The sequence below is a fragment of the Bos indicus genome, chromosome 3 (genome assembly GCF_029378745.1).
Source record: "Bos indicus isolate NIAB-ARS_2022 breed Sahiwal x Tharparkar chromosome 3, NIAB-ARS_B.indTharparkar_mat_pri_1.0, whole genome shotgun sequence".
NCBI lineage: Eukaryota > Metazoa > Chordata > Mammalia > Artiodactyla > Bovidae > Bos > Bos indicus.
The window spans coordinates 101,421,840-101,444,320 of NC_091762.1; the positions used below are offsets into that span (position 1 = coordinate 101,421,840).

At 52.5% G+C, this 22,481-nt stretch overlaps 1 protein-coding gene, 1 long non-coding RNA gene and 1 other non-coding gene across 12 annotated transcripts; 2 read left to right on the forward strand and 1 right to left on the reverse strand.

Moving 5' to 3' along the window:
* The first annotated feature begins 1,628 nt into the window (after positions 1–1,628).
* PTCH2 (patched 2) lies at positions 1,629–17,572 on the forward strand. 10 transcript variants are annotated; one of them, XM_019957597.2, is made up of 22 exons: positions 1,656–2,069; positions 2,489–2,681; positions 8,837–9,026; positions 9,134–9,203; positions 9,335–9,426; positions 10,187–10,295; positions 10,974–11,095; positions 11,248–11,395; positions 11,472–11,603; positions 11,684–11,839; positions 11,923–12,015; positions 12,279–12,404; positions 12,501–12,619; positions 12,717–13,065; positions 13,137–13,470; positions 13,563–13,705; positions 13,789–13,969; positions 14,086–14,366; positions 14,455–14,592; positions 16,088–16,230; positions 16,318–16,417; positions 16,789–17,572. In XM_019957597.2, exons 1-22 carry the CDS (start codon positions 1,998–2,000, stop codon positions 17,053–17,055), a joined length of 3,558 nt encoding a protein of 1,185 aa, XP_019813156.1. In that variant the 5' UTR covers positions 1,656–1,997; the 3' UTR covers positions 17,056–17,572. The 10 variants fall into 10 exon arrangements, with proteins under 10 accessions (XP_070642767.1, XP_019813157.1, XP_019813158.1 ...); XM_019957595.2 differs by having other exon boundaries at positions 1,658–2,069; positions 8,837–9,005; positions 10,187–10,382; XM_019957596.2 differs by having other exon boundaries at positions 1,658–2,069; positions 2,540–2,681; positions 10,187–10,382.
* Positions 17,472–20,064, reverse strand: LOC109556374 (uncharacterized). The gene is made up of 3 exons (XR_002180392.2): positions 19,964–20,064; positions 19,209–19,309; positions 17,472–17,862 (listed from the first exon to the last, which is right to left on the reverse strand). It is a non-coding gene; the product is annotated as an uncharacterized lncRNA (long non-coding RNA).
* Positions 20,065–20,303: 239 nt separating this feature from the next.
* Positions 20,304–20,420, forward strand: LOC139182433 (U5 spliceosomal RNA). Its single transcript, XR_011566090.1, has one exon. It is a non-coding gene; the product is annotated as a U5 spliceosomal RNA (small nuclear RNA).
* The last annotated feature ends 2,061 nt before the right edge of the window (positions 20,421–22,481 follow it).

Here is a 22,481-nt window from a genome sequence, read left to right on the forward strand (position 1 = left end):
GGGGGGCATTTTTTTGGCTGCACTGGTATTTAGCCGCAGCATGTGAACTCTTAGTTGCAGTATGTGGAATCTAGTTCCCTGACCAGGGATGGAACCTGGACCCCTGCATTGGGAGCACTGAGCCACTGGACCACCAGGGAAGTTCCCTAGGGTACACTTTGTTTATCTATAACAGGACCCTCTTCTCTATGACAGGGAGGAACAAAGTGCTATGCACATACGCTGTTTTTACCATGCAGTCACTACCTGGCCAACAGCATCACACATGTATTAGTTCCTCCAGGGCATTTTGCTGGATGAGCACCCACTAGGTGTTCACCCCCTCGGCCTAAAATTCCCCTTTCCCCAGAACTGAGGAGAGATCTCCCGGGAGATTGTGTTAGTTGACACAAGTTTTCAAGAAGCAGTTTGGCAATATGTAGCAAGAGCCATAAAAATGTTCATACTTTTTGACCCAACACACTTCTGGGAATCTGTCCTAAGGACATTCTCCAAATGATTGATACAGAGATTATGCAGTAATATGAAATGTTTATGATGTAATCATAAACATATTGGAAGAATTGACCAAGATATTGGCCAGAGATACTAGTAGTTGTGTTACAGTAATGCATTTATTGGAGATTCTTTTTATCTTTCTCAAACTTTACATGTTGGTATATTGATTTTACCCTCCTCTGCCATTCAGGGTTAGTCAGTCAGGAACCTACAGAAACAGCATGCTCAGAGGCCAGATAGTTGATGAAAGTTTAATAAAGGGACTATTTTCTGTTTCCAAGTCATTTCCAAGACTAGTTTCTGCAACTCTCAAATGACTCATTCAACAATTATTGAACACCCACTTATTTCTAGTGAGGCAGGCAGACTTTCAAGTACATAAATTGTATCAAATGCAATAATATATAAATTAAGTGTTATAAGGAGCACAAAGAAAGACGCAACTATCTGTTAGGAGGGTGGTGTGAATCAAGAAAGGCTTCAAAGGGACATGGTTAACATCTCAGTTTCACGGTTTTTTTGTTTTGGTTTTTGGTTTTGGAGGTTGGCCACACCACTCGATTCTGTTCCCCCACTAGGGACTGAACCCCGTTACTTTGGCAGTGAAAGCGCAAAGGTCTAATCACTGGACTGCCAGAGAGTTCCCTCAAGTTCAGTTTCGAAGACGGTCTGCCAAAGCAAAAGGGCCCCAACATGTACAAAGGCAGAAATACATGGCATAACATGGTGAGTTTAGGAAATTCCGTGTAACTCTGCAGGGCTGGAAGGAACACGGGGTGGGTGTGAAGGAACTATGAGAGAGAAGATTTTAGATCCTGCAGGGCCCTATACTCCACGTGGGCTTCGTGTTTTGGAGCTGTAATCAGATTTGCATTTTAGAGAGATGACTATGGCCTCAATGGAGAGAAGGAACTGAATGGGGAGAGAATGCACGCAGAGAACTGTAGAAATAAGTCTGGGTCTTGGCTGGGTCGACACCTCTTAGCACTGATCTCTCCTGACTTACATTTGGCCAACGCCTCGCCTCTCCAGGATCTCCCTCCCTCCTCCTCCCCGAGGGCCCGGCGGACGCGCGGGCGGGGAAGCAAGGCAAAGGGTGGCCCTGCCTGGGTGGTCTCCTGCCCCGCCCCCCGCGGCGCCGTTGCCTAGCAGCAGATCCGGCCGCTAGGCTCCGGGTAATTTGCGGGAGACTCAGCCAATGGGAGGGCGTAGCCCAAGCCCGCTCCCTTTTTCTGGGACTGCAGACGCTTCCTCGGCACTGCGGTTCCCGTTCCCGGCTAGTTCCTGCACGCGGGACCAACTTCGGCTCCGGCTCTGCGCCCCGAGCCGCACTGCCGCACTCCTCACGCTCGCGGACACCACTGCACACCCGTACCCGCGTCTTAGCGGCCCCGCTGAATTCCGACGCGTAGCTCAGCGGTACACCGGACCAGGCCAGTCTATGGGGGCTCCCAGATAACGCAGGTTGGGGGCTCCCATGCCCCCCCATACCCGCCAGCATGGCTCGGCCGCCACCTCTCGGGGAGCTGCCCCCGGGCTACACACCCCCAGCTCGACCTGCAACACCCCAGGTGAGTGGAGGGGAAGGCGGAAGAAGGAACCGGGTCTGCAATGTGTAACGTCTCTAAATCTTGGGAAAAACTCTGTGTGTGTGTGTGTGTGTGTGTGTGTGTGTGTGTGTGTATCCTCAGCATCTGGCCAGTGAGAGAGAGGGTGTCTATGTCGACCTCTGTCTGTCTGAGAACCCGTGTGTGTGCGTATCCTATCTCAGAAAACGAATCTATGCCTTCTTCAAGTGTGTATTGGGTGGGAGGCAGGGAATGGAGTTAAATTTTTTCCAAGTTTGGGCCTGTGTCTGTGTACGTCCTCCCTGTTTTGCATCCAGAAACCAAGAAGCCAGAGCTTGGCAGAGGATGGAATAAAGAGAAAAGGGAAAGGTTTCATGGGTGGTTGCAGTAATGCCTGGCTGACCCTTCTCTTTCTATCCCAGATCCTAGCTGGGAGCCTGAAGGCTCCGCTCTGGCTCCGTGCTTACTTCCAGGGCCTGCTCTTCTCTTTGGGCTGCGGGATCCAGAGACACTGTGGCAAAGTGCTCTTCCTGGGACTGTTGGCCTTTGGGGCCCTAGCACTGGGTCTCCGCGTGGCCATCATTGAGACAGACCTAGAACAGCTCTGGGTGGAAGGTGAGTTGTGGGCACTGGCTGTAGTTGGTTGGATGTGGTAAGCCCAAGACAGGAATAGGGTGAGAAGCTGGCTATTGAGTTCTAGTGGGCTTTGCTCTGGGTGGAGGGGGCACCTGCCTGCCAGAGCCTGGGCATCTGGGAGCACTGCTCCTCTCACACCCATAAACGGACATCTGCAGATGGTGGAGCCCGGTGAACAGACATATGGAGCCTGTGAGTGTATGTGTGTTTATTTAGCATTTATTGGCAATCTTTTATATGTATTGACTGCGCTGCAGTGTTTGCAAGACAACTAAAACAAGACCCATCTTTCAGTAGCAAGGAAAGTAAAATATATGCTGTGATGTAATATACAATATAATACAAAGCAGAAAACAGTTGTGTCATATAAGAGAAGACAGAGAGAGATCACATCTGACTAGGAGAAGTAGAAGTGTTAGAACTAGAAGGCTGGGGGAACTGATAAATCATCTGGCAGGCCTCTAGGGAGAGGTCCCATACACAGAGGCCCCCTGCAAGCGTTTAGTGGAAAAGTGTCACAGAATCTGCTCTTTGAGGCAACAGCGGAGTCAAATGGAACCAGATCTTCACTTCCTAAGGGAAGCATTAGATTTAAATGATTTCTTATTAATAGTTTCGACATAACTCTCCTTTCCTGGGGCCTGGTACGATAACCCTTTAACAGAGTCAAACTCCTCTCTGTTCTTTCCTGGGAAATTTGCATTTGTGGGCTCCCCCGAACCTCCCCCAGCCCTGGCCCACACCCAAAGGCAGAGCCAGGTTAGACTCTCACACCCCTAAGTTATTTTAAATGCTGGCACTTCTGAGGATCCAGAGCAGATGTTTCTCGGAGCCTGTCTGCCTGTTAGGATCCCACACCTCATCCTACCCTACCCCCCACCCTCTGCAGACTCTCACATCTATACACACTCCAGGCCAGCCCTGGGGTCCAGAGCAGATGTTTCTCTGTGCCTGCCTGCCTGCCCCCAGCCCCAGGACAAACATGTGCATACACGAACAGACACTTACCCCCACCCACACCACTGCTGCCTGGGTGGTCCCAAATGACTCTTGGATTTCTTGCCACAATAGAGGCTGTCTCCCACCCCTTCTTGCTTCTCCATTCCCCAGATCTTCCCAGTCTAAACACTGCTTGAACCTCCATGTTTCCTCATCCTCTCTCCTGCATTCCAGCACAGGCCAGGCTTGATCTCACTGGGTTTTTGGTGATCTTTGTGGGAGGGTCATATAAGAGGGCAGGAATCAATTCCTAGGTCTTTTTCCTTTGTTTTAGAATATCACTCCGCTCTCTATTGGGGCTGGAGGTGAGTTGAAAGCAGTGATCCTGACCTGGACTTTTCTCTGAGGCTTCTTCCAGCAATACCCTCGGCAATGAGGACTGAAGGGTATTCTCCATTCCTTTCCTGTTTGGCTAATACAGAAAGCAAAGAGAGAAGCATGGCATTAGCTCTGAGATTTCTGGACTCTCCAGCTTTGCCATGGTGAGATTGGAATGTGACTTCTCGTTCCTGGTCAGTGTTAAAGGTGAAGGACTCAGAGATAAATTCTCTAAAATAAAAATCCCAGGAAATTCCCTGGTGGTCCAGTGGTTAGGATTCTGTGCTTTCACTGCCGAGGGCCCTGTTCAGTCCTTGGTCAGGGAACTAAGATCTTGCAAACCAGGTGGTCTAGCCAAAAAAATAACAAGAAAGCAAAGAAAAATCACAACGTAGAGTCCAACGAGTACTTTCAGGAACAGTGATAGAAATGGTTTGAAATTGGAGCTGTCCCTGAAGATAAGGAACATACAGCCCTTCTGTCTAGAAGGCAGGTGACAACCATGTATCAGTTGGTGGAACCACAATTCACTCAGATTCCCAAGGCTGAAACCTTGAGAGTCAGTCTCAGTTCTTCTTACTCAGTTAATTGGTTACTAAACAATTAAAATTCTTCCTTCTCAGCCTCTCTCATAAGGGATCCCTTCTTTCCACCCTTGTAGCAGTCGCTCTAGCTAAGGCCTGGCAGAACACTCCTTAATGTATCATTTAGAATGTGTTTAGCCACATTAAGGAGAGAGAAAGGGAAAGAGGGAGAAAGGAAGAGAATTGATTTTTTATTTTCCTCCTTGAAGTCTAGCAGTAGAGAGTAGAGAAGTTCCACCAGGGACAATTCAGCAACCTAAGGACATCAGCAAAAGGTTCTTTCTGTCCTTCTCCTCTGCCTTCTTCTGTATGTTGGGCTTTTGCCCTCAGGTTTATCACACTTTCTCCCAAGGTGGCTGCTGCCATGGTAGAAAAGGGAAGTCATGCCTGTCTTGCACACCTTTTTTGAAAGTGAGGAAAATTTTACTACCCACCCCTTCCCACCGCTCACCCCCACGGACTTCCCATTTGGTTATTTTGGCAAGAACTATATAGCATCCTACGTCTAAATCCTTCACTTGGCAAAGACAGTGGAATTATAAGTGATTGACTTCTTAGACTCATCAAATTTCAGCTTCTAAGGCTGGGAGGGGCCCAACTGCCCTGAATCACTGTGCCTTTCTGGGGATGGCCCAGGAAATCTAGGTCTGTTAAGGGACTGCCCTTTCCCCTCACCTTTAAATCTGCCTCCACACCGCCCTCCTGTGGTGCGTCTAGATCTGACCAAGTCAGTCAGTCTCCTCTTAGTGCTTCCCTTAGTACGTAGTGCTTAGTGCTACGGTGACCCCAATACCGGAAACCCGGATTCAATCCCTGGGTCGGAAAGATCCCCTCGAGAGAGAATGGCAACCCACTCCAGTATCTTGCCTGGAGAATCCCATGAACAAAGTAGCCTGGTGGGCTACAGTCCATGGGGTCACAAAGAGTCAGACACAACTGAAGTGGCTTAGCACACACATGCCCACAGAGTCCTTCCACCACTCTCTACTGGCTTCCAGGGAGTCTAGAATCAAGTTCAAGCCCCCTAGCAGAAGGCAATGGCAACCCACTCCAGTATTCTCGCCTGGAAAATCCCATGGACGGAGGAGCCTGGAAGGCTGCAGTCCATGGGGTCGCTAAGAGTCAGACATGACTGAGCGACTTCACTTTCACTTTTCCTTTCATGCACTGGAGAAGGAAATGGCAACCCTCTCCAGTGTTCTTGCCTGGAGAATCCCAGGGACGGGGGAGCCTGGCGGGCTGCCGTCTATGGGGTCGCACAGAGTCAGACATGACTGAAGCAACTTAGCAGCAGCAGCAGCACACTCTAGGTTGCTTACCCAGCTTTGTCTCTCCCTCACTCTTAGGAGCCCAGCAGTGCTGAGCCCCTGACTGACAGTTACCTGCACACACTTGGTCCAGAACCCCTTTCCCTGGCTTCTTACCCTGGCCAACTCCTGTTCATCATTCACAGCTCAGCTCTGGAATATATTAGGTGATGAAAAAGCCAGGTCATCTCAACTTATCTGCTTAAAACCTCCCATGGCTCCCATTTCATACAGAGACAGCCTGAGTCTCTACAAAAGCTTATAGGTCCTTACGTGTGAAATTTCTAGACCAAAGATTGTGAACATTTCTGTGGGTCCTAAAACATATTGCAATATCGTACGTGCTCAGTCATATCCGACTCTTTGTGACCCCCATGGACTGCAGCATCTCCTGAAGTTTCTTCACTATCTCCTGAAGTTTGCTCAAACTCATGTCTACTGAGTCAGTGATGCTATCTGAATATGGTTGAAAGATGGTAAGTTGCATTTATTGGATTACCTATAAAATGGACTCTATCCAGCTCTAACCAGTTATATTATCCCTTTTGTAAAGTTTTTAACAGATGTGATGATTTTGAGTCTCCTTCCCCTGTTCTGCCTTTCTCCCCACTTACTTACAGTCTCTTTCCTTCGGTTCTTTCTCATGTTTCTGTCACATCATTTCTCTCCCAGCAACTATTGAATAATAATTCCATATCTGTACCTCTTGGGTACTGGACAACTTCCTAAGTACTTTGCTCATATTGGTTCTGTGTCTGTCTTTATTTTTGGCTGCGCTCTGTCTTTGTTGCTGCACATAGGCTTTCTGTAATTGCAGGGAGCAAGGGCTACTCTCTAGTTTTGGTGCGCAGGCTTCTCATTCCAGCGACTTCTCGTGTGCAGAGCGTGGGCTCTAGGGTGTGGGCTCAGTAGTTGTGACACATGGGCTTAGTCGCTCCTTGGCATGTGGAATTTTCCTTGACCAGGGATCAAACCAATGTGCCCTGCATGGACAGGCAGATTCTTAACCACTGGACCACCGGGGAAATCCCATCACATTGATTCTCAATCCACCAAGGTGGGCATTGTCCCATTTCTCAGATGAGGAAATTGCAGATCAGAGAGACTAAGTACCCCAAGCATCAGGGCCAAGACCCAAAGCCAGGTCTGTTCGGAAGCCTTTGTGCTCCCCGACACCTGCTGTCTCTTCTGGCCTGCCCAGTACACCCCATTCATCTGTCCTCGTAACCGTCACCATCATTGTCAGCCAAAACGTAGCTTTCTCTTCCTCATTTTCTCTGAGGACTCCTTATTCTCTTTGATGCTGTATTTTATTATTTCTAACATTTATTTATTTGGCTGTGTCGGTTCTTAGTTGCAGGACTCGGAATCTTCATTGCAGTATGTAGGATCTTCCATTGAGGCAAGTGTGCTTGCTTAGTTGCCTCAAGGCATGTGGGGTTTTATTAATTCCCGGATCAGGGACTGAACCCATGTCCCTTGTACTGGAAGGCAGATTCTTAACCACTGGACCACTAGGGAAGTCCTTTGATACTGTTTGAATTATGCCTGTCCCTTTCTCTTGCTTTCTCATTAGCTCTGTCTGGTTGCTTCTTTCTCCCAAACCTCAGCCCCCCCAGCAAACTCCCTTACTGTGGGGAGCTTATCTCTGCCCTCCGCTCCTGTCCCTCCTTGTGGCAGCTCTGGCCTAAGCCCGGTGAAATAAACACTGCAGTACAGGTCTGCAGAAGTGGGGAGTCAGGAAAGGAAGAAAAGAAGTATGTGGAATTGACAGCAGAGAAGGCAGGATGGCTATGTGAGACTGTTCATGAGTGAGGAGGGTCAGGAATGTGACTGGGAGCAGGGATGAGCAAAGGAGTGCATCTGTGATTAACACAACCAAGGGTTTGGGGCTTTCATGAGTGAGGGGATTATGTGGGTTTGAAAGAGATGGGGGGGGAGGGTATGATCATCCCAAGTGGGACTGGAGTCTTGGAGAAGCAGTCCAGTGGGCCCAGGGGTGGCAGAGACCTACAGGAAGAGGCCCCAGATGGGGGAAAGCAGAACTGGGCCTAAGACCAGGCCAAGTCCACAAAGTCCCCGGGGTGGTTTGGCCTTAGCCCTTGCCTCCCCCAAACCACAGTCAGGTCACAGCATCCTGCAAACCTCCCGCCTCCCCAGGCCTCTGGTACAGAGCTGGCCTCCGCAGCCAGGGTAATGCAGGACTCGATAAAGAAGATGAAGGCAGACCTGGTCCTGGGACTCCTCTGTGTCTGGACTGAGAAACTGGTGAAGGGATCTTCCCCCAGCCCACTTTGATGCCACCTCTGCCAGGGTCCTGGAGCTATTTCCTGAGAGGAAGCAGTATGCTGGCAGCGTCACACTGAAAGGCCATGTGACCCTCCCCCTCACCTGTGCCACTACAGAGCCATTATTGGCACACATTCACCCAGCCACCCACCCTCTTTACAGAGCAGTTTGCAGAAAGGTGTATGGATATAAACCACTGTCCGGGACAACCTGAAATAGGAACCAGCCCCAGCACTAGACCTGTTCCTTCAGGAGACCCTCCAACAGCAGCCTCCCTCGTTGTCCTCCCCGCCAGAACAGAGACAGACTGAGTGGGGGCCCCCTTACCGGGACACCAAAGCCCCACCCTGGCCCCGCTCCTGTGGATCTCTCACGTTTAAGTTATTTGCTCCAAACACAGCCAGCTGGGTTCATGCTGAAACCTTAGGTCTCACAAGAGTCCCAAAGAGCCACACAGCTGGGCCTCTCCACTCCAGATTCTGAAACGAGGGCCAGGAGCCTGGGGCCTCAGCGTGGCCATCAAGGAGAAGTTCTTCCCACTTGTCTTGGGAGGTCTCTGGAGTTGGGATCCCACACTCCCTGGAGCTTGGATCCACCGAGGCTCTTGCCCCCCAGCTTTCTCTCTCTGCTCTGGCAGTGGGCAGCCGGGTGAGCCAGGAACTGGAATACACCAAGGAGAAGCTGGGGGAGGAGGCTGCGTATACCTCCCAGATGTTGATACAGACCCCGCGCCAGGAGGGGGAGAACGTCCTCACGCCCGAGGCACTTGACCTCCACCTCCAGGCAGCCCTCACCGCCAGTAAAGTGCAAGTATCCCTCTATGGAAAGTGAGTCTGGCTGAGCCCCCGAGCAGCTGGGAGCGAGAGGTGCCACAGCAGGGCTGGAGCCGCAGTCGCCCTCTTCTACTGACGTCCCATGCCCCTGGCTATTGCAGGTCCTGGGATCTGAACAAAATCTGCTACAAGTCAGGAGTTCCCCTAATTGAAAATGGAATGATTGAGCGGGTGAGTCTCCTGCACTGTTCTCTGAAACAGGGTAGAGGTGGAGCCTTCTCTGCAGTAGGGGAGGTGGTGGGGGTGGAGTAGGGGGCACTGCGGGGGCAGGACTGATGTTTGGCCTGGGATGTCCCTGGCAGATGATTGAGAAGCTGTTTCCCTGCGTGATCCTCACCCCCCTCGACTGCTTCTGGGAGGGAGCCAAACTCCAAGGGGGCTCTGCCTACTTGCCGTGAGTGCCGCTGCTGCTGCTCCCGGGCCCTGCTTCATCCCCTGCCAGGACTTCCCCAACAGAAAGGAGGGATGGTGAGCAAAAGCTCACCAGAGCCTGATTACCACCCAGGCCAGGGTCAGAGCACAGGCAGCCTCAGGGCTCTCTCCTCATCCCCCTTCTCTTCACCTCCGAAGGAAAGGCAGGCCTGTCTTATTTAGATAAAACACGCAGATCTGTAAGATCTGAACAAAGGAGAAAAAAGATCCCCAGGAGAATGGATACATGTATGTGTATGGCTGAATCCCTTGTCCACCTGAAACTATCACATTGTTATTGGCTGTATTCCAATATAAAATCAAAAGTTTGTTGTTGCTTTGTTTTTTTTTTTTTTTTTTTTAAGAAAAGATCCCCAGAAAGAGACTTTGCCAGGGAGAGTTAGCTAGGTGTCAACTCAGCTGCTGCCCAGGCCAGAAAGAAAACCTGTTACAGGCAGGCACCTATATGGTTATATATGAGAACCAAGGATAGACGGTTTGAGAGGGAATGAAATGGGGCTTTTGTGGGTCTTCTCCTTCTGTTAAGTACCATCTGTCTTGAGTTCTGTCTCAGCTCCTGCATCCATTCAGAGTTCACTGCAGCAACCTGCTGGACTGAGCCTCCACAGAGAGGGACAGTGAGCAGCTAGAAGTGGGGTGGGCTACCCCATGGGTCCCCTGGCAGCAGTCTGGAGGATGGGCACTGATCCCTGATCCTCACCAACCACAAGCTCTCCCTGCAGGGGCCGCCCAGACATCCAGTGGACCAACCTGGACCCAGAGCAGCTGCTGGCGGAGCTGGGCCCCTTTGCCTCCCTTGAGGGCTTCCGGGAGCTGCTAGACAAGGCACAGGTGGGCCAGGCCTACGTGGGGCGGCCCTGTCTGCACCCTGACGACCTCCACTGCCCACCCAGTGCCCCTAACCATCACAGCAGGCAGGTGGGTTCCAGTCAGGTCTGCTGGGGAAAGGTTATTTCCTTCCCTTTCCCCTCGTGTTCCCCTGTTCCTGGAGACAGCAGACTGCTCTATGCTCTGCCCCATATTTCCTGGACACTGTTACCCTCTCCACACTGCACTCAACACCTAGAGTTTTCCATTCCCATTCAGCTTTCCTAAGGACCCAAGTAGCATATGAATCCCTTTGGCTTTTTCTAAGCCCAGAAAGGCTGGACTTCATCAAAACACATGTGTACAGAGAGACAAGACAAATTAGATAAGCATGGGTGTCATACCTGGTTTCCTGAGTGTCTTTGCGGCCCTGTGAATGTGGACCTTTTCCCAAAACCACCAAAGTTCAGCCAGCTCCTCCCTGCAGCCTGTTTCTAGGCCTCTGCTCCCTCTTGTGGCCTCCTCCCTGCCAGGCTCTAGCTGTTCGCTTACAGGGCGGGCTAGAGGCTCAGCACAACAGTATATACACCCCAGGCCCACAGAGCTCTGTGGCAAGCATGGTTCCTGGAGGTGCCCACCCAGAGACACCTGGTTACCCACAAGTAGGGCCTGGAGTAATGAGCTGCTCTCCACCTGCTCCAGGCTCCCAACGTGGCTCAGGAGTTGAGTGGGGGCTGCCATGGCTTCTCCCACAAGTTTATGCACTGGCAGGAGGAGCTGCTGCTGGGAGGCATGGCCAGAGACCCCCAAGGACAGCTGCTGAGGTAGGACCGCCCCCCCGGGAGTTGCCAAGGGGATGCTCCAGGCATGGGGAGCCACACCCTGATGCCAGGCAGCTCTGGCAAATGCCCCTTGCACATGCCCTCCTGGTCGTTGAGACCAGCCCTGACTCCTGCTTCTCCTACACCACTGCCAGGGCAGAGGCCCTGCAGAGCACCTTCCTGCTAATGAGCCCCCGCCAGCTCTACGAGCACTTCCGAGGTGACTACCAGACGCATGACATCGGCTGGAGCGAGGAGCAGGCCGGCACGGTCCTTCAGGCCTGGCAGCGACGCTTTGTGCAGGTCAGTGTGGAGCCAACGAGTGCAGCACCCGAGGCCACTGCTTCCTCCTGCACCTCACACCACCCTGTCTCTCCAGCTGGCCCAGGAGGCCCTGCCCGAGAACGCATCCCAGCAGATCCACGCCTTCTCCTCTACCACCCTGGACGACATCCTGCACGCCTTCTCTGAAGTCAGCGCTGCCCGTGTGGTGGGGGGCTACCTGCTCATGGTGGGTCCTCTTGGCGCCTTGCCCCCTACCACCAGCCCCACCTGGGAGCCCCCATCCCAGACTGCCCTCTCTCCCTACAGCTAGCCTATGCCTGTGTGACAATGCTGCGGTGGGACTGTGCCCAGTCCCAGGGTGCAGTGGGCCTCGCTGGTGTGCTGCTGGTGGCCCTGGCAGTGGCCTCGGGCCTGGGGCTCTGTGCCCTGTTGGGCATCGCCTTCAACGCTGCCACTACCCAGGTAGGCCAGGTCTGCGGGCAGACTTGGGGCCCACAGCCCGGGCTGCTCAGATCCTCCAACTGCCTGCCCCCATGCCCCTCCAGGTGCTGCCTTTCTTGGCACTGGGCATCGGCGTGGACGACATATTCCTGCTGGCACACGCCTTCACAGAGGCTCCACCTGGCAGCCCTCTCCAGGTGAGGCCTCGTCCTCCTGCCTGGGTTCATCCCAGGCCGTGCTGCTGAGGGCCTCAGAGCCTCTTGGTTTAAGCGACTTGGGCTGGTAATAAGCCTCTCTGCGCCTCTCTTCCTCACCTGTAAACAGGGGTGATCACAGTTAGCATGGTAAGGGTTGTGGTGAGGATCGGTAATTTGAGTGCTTAGAACAGGGCAATAAACGTCAGCTGCTGTGTGGTTCCTGCCCCTCCCCTGCCATCCTTCACTCGGCCTTGTCCTGGCAGGAGCGCACGGGGGAGTGTCTGCGACGCACAGGCACCAGTGTCACACTCACATCCATCAACAATATGGTTGCCTTCTTCATGGCCGCCCTAGTTCCCATCCCTGCACTGCGGGCCTTCTCCTTGCAGGTGAGGCCTCACCCATGGCTCGGGGCCCAGGCTCGGGTGGGCATGGAGCCTAGTGGGCTTCATCCAGGTTTTGTGCCCCTCCTGTCCACCCCGCAGGCAGCCATAGTGGTGGGCTGCAACTTTGCAGCCGTGATGCTTGTCTTCCCAGCGGTCCTCAGCCTGGACCTGCGGCGGCGCCACTGCCGGCGCCTGGATGTGCTCTGCTGCTTCTCTAGGTACCCGTGTCCCACCGGGCCGTCCCTCCTGAGCCCCATCCCGTCCTGTCCCCTTGGCACCATTTCCAGACCCCCGCCCCCTCTCTGCCTCTTCCAGCCCCTGCTCTGCTCGGGTGATTCAGATTCTGCCCCAGGAGCTGGGGAATGGGACGGTACCAGTGGGTGTTGCCCACCTGACTGCCACGGTTCAAGCCTTTGCCCACTGTGAAGCCAGCAGCCAACATGTGGTCACCATCTTGCCACCCCAAGCCCAGCTGGTGCCGCCACCTTCTGACCCTTTGGGCTCTGAGCTCTTCAGCCCAGGAGGGTCCACACGGGACCTTCTAGGGCAGGAGGAGGGGACAGGGCAGAAGGCAGCCTGCAAGTCCCTGCCCTGTGCCCGCTGGAATCTTGCCCATTTCGCCCGCTCTCAGTTTGCACCCTTGTTGCTCCAGTCCCACACCAAGGTAAGCCTCCAGGCCCGGGCAGCTTGAGGCGGGACGCGGCACAGACTTCTTAGATGTCTCTGGGCCTCCAGCTTAGTCGCCTTTCCCCACAGGCTGTAGTACTGGTACTTTTTGGGGCTCTCCTGGGCCTGAGCCTCTATGGAGCGACCTTGGTGCAGGACGGTCTGGCCCTGACTGATGTGGTGCCGCGCGGCACCAAGGAGCATGCCTTCCTGAGCGCCCAGCTCAGGTACTTCTCTCTGTATGAGGTGGCTCTGGTGACACAGGGTGGCTTTGACTACGCCCACTCCCAACGCGCCCTCTTTGATCTGCACCAGCGCTTCAGTTCCCTCAAGGCCGTGCTGCCCCCACCGGCCACCCAGGCACCCCGCACCTGGCTGCACTACTACCGCAGCTGGCTACAGGGTGAGAGGCGAGGAGGCGGGCAGGGAGGGTGCGGCCGGCAGGATCCCCCAGAGCCCACAGGGCAACTTGACCCCTTCCCCGTCCTCTGCCAGGAATCCAGGCTGCATTTGACCAGGACTGGGCTTCTGGGCGCATCACCCGCCACTCATACCGCAATGGCTCTGAGGATGGGGCCCTGGCATACAAGCTGCTCGTCCAGACCGGGGATGCCCAGGAGCCTCTAGATTTCAGCCAGGTTGGAAGAGGACTGGAGGGCAGGGGAGCACAGAGGGGCTCCAGGCCCCGTGGGCCCAGCCTTAACCCCCTCTGCCTCTGCAGCTGACCACCAAGAAGCTGGTGGACAAGGAAGGGCTGATCCCACCCGAGCTCTTCTACATGGGGCTGACCGTGTGGGTGAGCAGTGACCCCCTGGGTCTGGCAGCCTCACAGGCCAACTTCTATCCCCCACCTCCTGAGTGGCTGCATGACAAGTATGACACCACGGGGGAGAATCTTCGCAGTGAGTCCCGGGGGAGCCCGAACTGCCTGGGCCCAGGCCCACACAGGCCCTCCCCTGAAGCCCTGCCCACTGCTGCCCGAGCTCACCGGCCACCCCTCCGACCCCTCCCTCCACAGTCCCGGCGGCCCAGCCCTTGGAGTTTGCCCAGTTCCCCTTCCTCCTGCGCGGCCTCCAGAAGACTGCAGACTTCGTGGAGGCCATTGAGGGGGCCCGGGCAGCGTGTGCTGAGGCCAGCCAGGCCGGGGTGCATGCCTACCCCAGCGGCTCCCCCTTCCTCTTCTGGGAGCAGTACCTGGGCCTGCGCCGCTGCTTCCTGCTGGCAGTCTGCATCCTGCTGCTGTGTACTTTCCTCGTCTGTGCCCTGCTGCTGCTCAACCCCTGGACGGCTGCGCTCATAGTGAGTCTTGCAGGAGTGGGGCTAGAGGGACCCATAGCTCCCCCACCTGCCCCGCCCAGGAGCCCTGGGTGAGCCCTGCCCTCCCCAGGTACTGGTCCTGGCGATGATGACTGTGGAGCTCTTTGGCATCATGGGTTTCCTGGGCATCAAGCTGAGTGCCATCCCGGTGGTGATTCTTGTGGCCTCCATAGGCATCGGTGTCGAGTTCACCGTCCACGTGGCTCTGGTGAGCACAGGCACTAGGAGGGGGCGGGCCAGCTGATTCCATTTTCAACAAACAGTGTGTGCTCAGTACTGGGGAGATGAGAGCAATACATACACACTTTACCTTCAAGAAGGCAATGGCACCCCACTCCAGTACTTTTGCCTGGAAAATCCCACGGACGTCCATGGGGTCGCTAAGAATCGGACATGACTGAGCGACTTCACTCACTCACTTTACCTTCAAGAGTGTAGAGATAATAAACAAGTAAATAAATAAATAGCCATTTCAGCAGAGAGGAGAGACAAAGGCCTGACCAGAATGGGATGAGGACAGAATGGCAGGTGAGAAAATGAGAACTAACAGTTATTTTGGATGGATTTACTGTGAATCAGGGAGATGGGGTGGTAGCTAGGTGACAGTAAGCATAAGGCGAGATCTTCCAGCACAGAGGTGCAGATCACAGGTGGGCTGGCCTCTCCCACAGCTTCGTGTTCTCCGGCAGAAGAGGGGTGGCAGTGGGGTGGGGGCAGTGGACCGTTGGGGGCTCTAACACAAACCTGGCCAGACCCCACAAACAGCTTCCTTCATTCTTCCCCCATAAAATCCTTATTTTTCTGATTATAAGAACAACATACTCCTTGGGGGACAAGTCAGCATGCAGAAAAATACCCAGAAAGAATCAGAAAGCCTCTGAAATGCCACCCTGAGAAGTATCCATCCTTCTAGACCAGGCATCAGCAAACTTTTTCTGAAAAGAATCAGTAATATTTTAGGCTTGTCAGGCCATATGGTCTTTCTACCAGTGTAGCACAAGAGCAGCCATAGATGATAGGTGCTGAATGGGTGTGGCCGGGTTTCAACAAAACTTTATTTACCAAAACATGGGACAGGGTATAGATGGCCAACCTAGTCTGAAAGAAAGTGAAAGTGAATGTCGCTCAGTCATGTCCAACTCTTTGCCACCCCATGGACTATACAATCCATAGAATTCTCCAGGCCAGAATACTGGAGTGGCTTCAGTTCTCCAGGGAAACTTCCCAACCCAGGAATCGAACTGGGTCTCCTGCATTGCAGGAGGATTCACCAGCTGAGCTAGATGAATGAGACAGAGATGTCTAGAACAGGTTGGGTTTCCCTTGTGGCTCAGCTGGTAAAGAATCTCCCTGCAATGTGGGAGACCTGGGTTATATCTCTGGGTTGGGAAGATCCCCTGAAGGAAGGCATGGCAACCCACTCCAATATTCTTACCTGGAGAATCCCCATGTACAGAGGAGCCTGGTGGACTACAGTCCATGGAGTCCCAAAGAGTCAGACACAACTGAGCGGCTAAGCACACAGCCCATCTCACTCATCTATACAGGGTTACCTACATGGACTTGTGCTTGGGTCTTGCGCAGTTCCCAGGAACTCAGTTCACCTGGCCGCCTGTGGGCCAGGCATGGGTGAGCCCTGGGGACACAGATGAGCTGGCTGTGGTTGGTCAAGGAGCAGCTCCAGGACCACTTTGTTCCCCCAGGGCTTCCTGACCGCTCAGGGTAGCCGGAACCTGCGGGCTGCCCGGGCCCTGGAGCGCACATTTGCTCCAGTGACCGATGGGGCCATCTCCACGTTGCTAGGTCTGCTCATGCTTGCTGGCTCCAACTTTGACTTCATCGTAAGGTAGGGGAGGGCTCAGGGCAAGGAGGCAGGGCTGGCCTGCACTGGATACAGGACCTGACCCGGCTGACCCCTCTTTAACACCCCCAGGTACTTCTTTGTGGTGCTGACAATACTTACACTCCTGGGCCTCCTCCATGGGCTCGTGCTGCTGCCGGTACTGCTGTCCATCCTGGGCCCCCCACCAGAGGTGACCACACCATCCTGCTCCCAGCCCACGGGGCGGGGTGGGATAGAACCAAAACAAAACACCCTCAGTGGCCAACAGACAGGGCTCAACTCACAGGACCCCTTCCCCATGAAGTACCACCAGCTGAAGTTAGCAGCCTCCCCTTTTGCCCAGACATCATGTCCCTGCCCTCCAGCCCTCCTAACTTCTTCTTGAGACCCACCTTAGCCTTTAGGTGCAGGATTGGCCCCTGGTCTCAACATCCTGTCCCTTGTTAGCTCTTGTCTCCTGCTGAAGCCACCAAAGACCCCAGCTTCCCAACCAGGAAGTTGCAGAAGGGGGCTGAGTCCCCAGTAGCCCCCAGGCTCACTGGGGCTGCTGTTTCCCCCCAGGTGGTACAGATGTACAAGGAGAGCGCAGAGGTCCTGAGCCCCCCAGCTCCGCAGGGAGGAGGGCTCAGGTGGGGGGTACCCTCCACCCTGCCCCAGAGCTTTGCCAGAGTGACTACCTCCATGACTGTGGCCCTCCACCCACCCCCACTGCCTGGTGCCTACATCCACCCAGCCTCTGAGGAGCCTACTTGGTCGCCTGCTGCCACACCAGCTGCCAATGGCCCCAGCAACCTCGGGCCTAGGGGACTGTGTCCAGCCACGGGGTGAAAGAGCAGCCAAAGCATGGAGACCCCATTCAGGCCACATGAAGTCATTGGGAAGCAGTGGGGCATTGCTGAAGACAGGGCGGACTCCTGGGGAGCCCTGCTGCTGCTGCCACCTCATTCCCTCCCCTGATGGGGCCATCGGAGACCTCCCCGAAATCCACACAAAGCCGCCACTGTCTAGGCCGTGAGCAGCCTTGCATGCCCGGCTCTGGGCATGGGCCTGGGCCTGTGTCTGGGTGGGGTAAAAGCCAGCACTTAAGGCTGCAGTGCAGCCCAGACCCCCCTTCCCCCCGACACTGCTGCCCCCAGCAGACCAAGCCTCAGGGATCGTTAGCACCCTTTGCTGGGCCTGGTCCCCGCTGCTTGGTGACCCCTGAGGAGGCGCTCTGTATCCCCGCCAATCTCTCACCACATAAATTATTTATATGGAGATGTTTATTTTTGTAGTTTGGATGTTAGCTATGCTGAAAGTTTTATTTTTAAAAGAGTGAAATATATTCTATGTGAACTCATCTCAATTGAGGTTGGTGCTTTGTGTTTGTATAGCTGTGAGTTTGCACACACAAGTGTCAGGGCCTGAGGTCCTAGCCCTCTAGTCCTCCGTGTGTTTATTCGCCTGACAAGTGAAGATGATGTGCGGCAAATGCATTGGTCACATACTTGGTAACATGGTCTGGCTGAAGTGCTCAGTACACAAAATGCTCCAAATGTTTTTGGTGTCAAAACCCTACTGTGCAGCTTTCAGAGCCATCATAATCCAGCCTGGCGTTCCTCTCCAGATTCATCGGCCAGCTCCTGTTTCAGCAGCCTGGGGGGATGGACAGAGGGACACAGTCAGGCAACAGGTGAGAGGTGAAGTGGGAGCAGATGAATGAAGTGGCCAAGGGAATTCTCTGGTGGTCCTGTGGTGAAGACCCAGTGCTCTCATTGCCAGGGGCCTGGGTTTGATCCCTGGTTGGGGAATTAAGATCCCACAAGCCTCTTGACGTGACCAAAAAAAAAAAAAGTGGCCAACTGAAACAGAGATGGGGGTGTGTTTTAGGAGTTTTGTGCCCAGACCAATCTCCAAGGCAGAGGCCTGTGCAAGTAAGTAGTCAGCATGGCGCCCCAGAGGCATCTTTGTCCAGACAGCAGAGGATCCGCAGGGCCACTGTAGAAACTGAGGCACTAGCAGCCTGTGTTGCTGTTGTTTAGTTGCTCAGTCATGTCTGACTCTGCGACCCCATGGACTGCAGCATGTCAGACTTCTCTGTCCACTATCTCCCTGAGTCTGCTCAAACTCTTGTCCATTGAGTTGGTGATACATCCAACCATCTCATTCTGGGTCACCCACTTCTGCCCTCAATCTTTCCCCGCATCAGTATCTTTTCCAAGGAGTCCGCTCTTCACATCAGATGGCTAAAGTATTGGAACTTTAGCTTCAACATCAGTCCTTCCAATGAATATTCAGGATTGATTTCATTTAGGATTGACTGGTCCTTGCAGACCAAGGGACTCTTGAGAGTCTTCACCAACACCACGGACAAAAGCATCAGTTCTTTGGCACTCAGCCTTCTTTATGGTCCAGCTCTCACATCTGTACATGACTACTGGAAAAACCATAGTTTGACAAGCAACCAGTGAGGTGCTATCTTTAAGCTGTTTGCTTGTAAAGGTTGAACAATCCCATTGTACAGAGGTCTGGATGATTCTGGCCACACCCCCGGGTGTAGTCTCATCTGATGGATGGGAGGGAGAGGTCTTTCAGTGCCTTTCTCCAATTATCCCAGGGCTCAGTCTCAGCTGACACACATACACACTCTGGGTTCCAGGCACACACTCACCAGGAATAATCCCACCCCCAGAGCACTGCCTTCTCACACCCCACCCCACCCCACCAAGCCAAAGGCCGGAAAATCATGTTCTGACCTAACGTTAGGAGTGGAGAGGGGAGACACCTACTGCAGCTGAATCAACACTGAATCAAAAAAGAGAAGGTGGTTGGCTTGGAACCAAGGGTAGGGGGTGCATCCGGTATGCCCAAGAGATAGACCCTGGATTTGGGTCCAGTGGTGTTTGGGTCACTATGGAGCAGCTTTGAGGTAGAGCAGGAGAGCTCACCAGGCTGTAACGGTGCAAAAGATGTCGTCACCCCCCACCCCCAGTTCCACTTACCAGCTGAGTGAGCTGGAAAAATCAGACATCCTCTCTGAGCCTCAGCATCTTCATCTGTGAAATGGAAGATTACAGTCCATTTTGTAGGCTGCTGGTTTTTCCTTTTAGGATTGTAAATGAAATATTCATGTAAGAAATGGCCTGGCTTCTCATAGGTGCTCTCTCTTGTTGTAGTTTGTGATATTTTTAGCTATGTTGAAAGTCTGTGCTCGGATCAAATGCTTAGTGAATAAACCTAAAACACTGAACGGTGTCGTGATACGGCACTAGCTGAAGGATTCCAGCCAACTGGAGCTGGACCGCCCCAGGAATAGTCAGTTCCAGGGCACTGACCACAGCCAGTCTTGGGGACAAGTCCCAGTGTTTGCAGGGCAAACCACCCTGTGTGGCACTGTACATTACTCAGCCCTCTAACTTCAACACCATTTCATGGCTCCCCATTGCTGATAATAATAAGATCAAAGCCAAGTCCTTTCCAGGCCTAACTGGATCTAGCCTCTGCCATCTTCCCAGCTCTCTCAAGACAGCTAATGGCCAGATGCACACCCTCATTCAGACACACCACACCCTACTCCAGACAGGCTGAATTACTTTCGATGTTCACCTCCCACGACTTCACAAAGGCTATTCGAGAACTCGTTTCCACCTCCCATTCACTGGAACTATCCTTCCAGATAAGTTGGATGCCGTTTCCTCCCAAAGGAGTGGTGACGGCAGGGGTCTGCGGGTATGAAATGACAGGGCTTTAACCTCACCCTCGGTGAGGAAGCGTCGGTTTCCTGGGGGACCCGCAAAGAGAGAGCTGCAGCCCTGAGGTGCCCACAGCGCCGCCCAGCCCGGCCGGTGAGTGGCGTCACCCAGCGGCGGAGCCGCCTGTGATTTGCATACCCATAGTGCACCACGAAAAGACGATTTCACGCGCTTGAATTCCAGCCCCACGGGGGTTTGTCCACTGTTGGAGGGGACAGTACCTGTTAGAAACCTACGGTCTGTGCAAATTCCGCTCAAGGTGCCCAAACCGCGCGGGAGCGGAGCAACCATAATTGTACAGAGTGTTACATTGCTCTGGGAGGTTCCAAGCGAAACTGCGAAAGCATACTCTGGTTTCTCTTCAGATCGTATAAATCTTTCGCCTTTTACTAAAGATTTCCGTGGAGAGGAACAATTCTGAGTCTTTACCCAATTTTTTGAGGCCTCGTTTTTAACGAGGCTACATTTTCTAAGGTTAAAAATTAGAATTCATCAGCTGTCACAATTTATGAAGGAAAATTTTGGTTCTTTCAATCTGTGTTCGAAGTACGGCGTTTTGTGTTTTTTTTTTTGCGTGTTTTACTTATATAATTCTGCACTAAGTCGTTTAGAAGCTTGCAGATGAAATAGAAAAGTTATTGGTTGTTTTTCATTTGATAAAGCGCCAAAGATTTCGCAGATGGCGTTTAAGGTAGAGACACAGCTAGACATAGAAGACGTAGGTTCAATCCCTGGATCCGGAAGATCCATTGGAGAAGGGAATGACAGCTAATTTCGATATTTATGTGTGTAGAATCCTTAAGACGGAGGAGCCTGGCAGATAGCAATCCATAGTGTCGGACACGGCTGGAGCGACTAAAACACGCGAGCCTATAGGAAGAGGGTAAACGTAGTAATTCTCTCTCACCAGCCCACTCCTAGGGGATTTTCCCCACTCAGGATTGAACCCAGGCCGTCCATATTGCAGGCGCATTCTTTACGGTCTGAACCACCAGGGAAGTCCCGTCAGATTACCTGGTTACTTTCCCAGAGGTTATCTGAGGAAAAAATTAGCTGAGGCACTCTGGTTATGACTTATTCAGACTGTGTCTGTTCAACACTCACTCAATGCCACTTTTCCATTCTAAACCTTTCCGTTAAGGAGTTTAATTTTTTGGTGGAAGCAAGAACTTAAGAAGAAAAAAAGGAGATAATACATAATCTCTGATAAGTGCCCTACAGAAACAGCATTATGAGAGAACAAGGCTAGCTACCAAATGTGTCTTGTCCCTAGAGCTACATCCTCTTTAGGGGAAATCACCTAGGCCTGTGGATTTTAGTGAAAGTTGCTCAGTCGTGTCCAACTTTTTGTGACCCCGTGGACTGTAGCCCTCCAGGCTCCTCTGTCCATGGAATTCTCCAGGCAAGAATATTGGAGTGGGTTGCCTTTTTTTTCCCAGGGGGATCCTTCCCAACCAGAGATTGAATCCAGGTCCCCTGCATTGCAGGTGGCCCCTTTACCATCCGAACCACCAGGGAAGTGACTTTTAAGTGATTATCATCTCATACTCGGTGTACTCCAGATTCACAGCCATTAGCAGATCCCACCGACTCCATATTCATATTCATATGTGTGCTTCGTGCAAACACATTTTACCTCCTCAAATGTTACCAAGCTAAGAGCAAGGAAAACTTTTTCTCCCAATATTATCTTTTCTTTCAGCAAAAGGAATCATGCTCTGCTTGGTCTGCATTGTGCTTTGCTCACCAAAGACCATGGATTTTTTTTAAATATCACTGTAAGGACTATACCATAGTTAATTTAACCAGCCCTCTAAATTAAACCAGGCCTCCAGGACTTACAGCTTTTCTTCTTCAGTTTTCATTATCTAAGGTAGTATTAAGGGTAATCACATTTTCAGTCTTGAGAAATACAATAACAAATAACTTTTTAACCCATTTACAACATATTTTTATGTAAAATCCATGAGAAAGAAGAATAACTATTTTTTTTCCAAATAATCAACTAGGGACTTCCCTGGGGGTCCAGTGGTTAAGACTCCGCATTTCCACTGCAGGGGGCACCAGTTTAAATTAAAAGATCCCTGGTCAGGGATGCCGCAAGTCCAGAGGCACAGCCAAAATAAAGTCAGTCCCTAATTTCATATTTATAGTATCTTATTGGAATAAAATAATATTTAAATAAGAAAGCAAAGTCATCACTGAATATTTACAGAGCACTGATTATGTGTCAGGGACTGGGGAAGTAGAAATGAATTAGGCTCCACTCCTGGCCCCAGAGATCTTTCTTCAGGGAGATCTGGATCCTCAGGAAGACAAAATACACAACAAATGAAAGGAGAGCAGGAGAGCATGGGGAGTCCTCAATAACCAAGAGAGGAAATCCAGGGATAGAATGCCAGTGTATTTTTTTTTTTTTGGCTGCGCTGTGTCTTCATTGCTGTGCACGGGCTCTCTCTAGTTGCAGCAAGTGAGGGTTACTGTTCGTTGGGGTGTGCCATAGCTTCATTGCCATAGCTTCTT

What these genes read in the sequence shown, in the direction of transcription:
- PTCH2 (XM_019957593.2), top strand. Translation starts at nt 1,998, where the DNA reads ATGGCTCGGCCGCCACCTCTCGGGGAGCTGCCCCCGGGCTACACACCC. An exon ending in CAAGTATCCCTCTATGGAAA is followed by an intron (nt 9,027 to 9,133) that starts GTGAGTCTGGCT and finishes TGGCTATTGCAG; the next exon opens with GTCCTGGGATCTGAACAAAA. An exon ending in TGGGGGGCTACCTGCTCATG is followed by an intron (nt 11,604 to 11,683) that starts GTGGGTCCTCTT and finishes CTCTCCCTACAG; the next exon opens with CTAGCCTATGCCTGTGTGAC.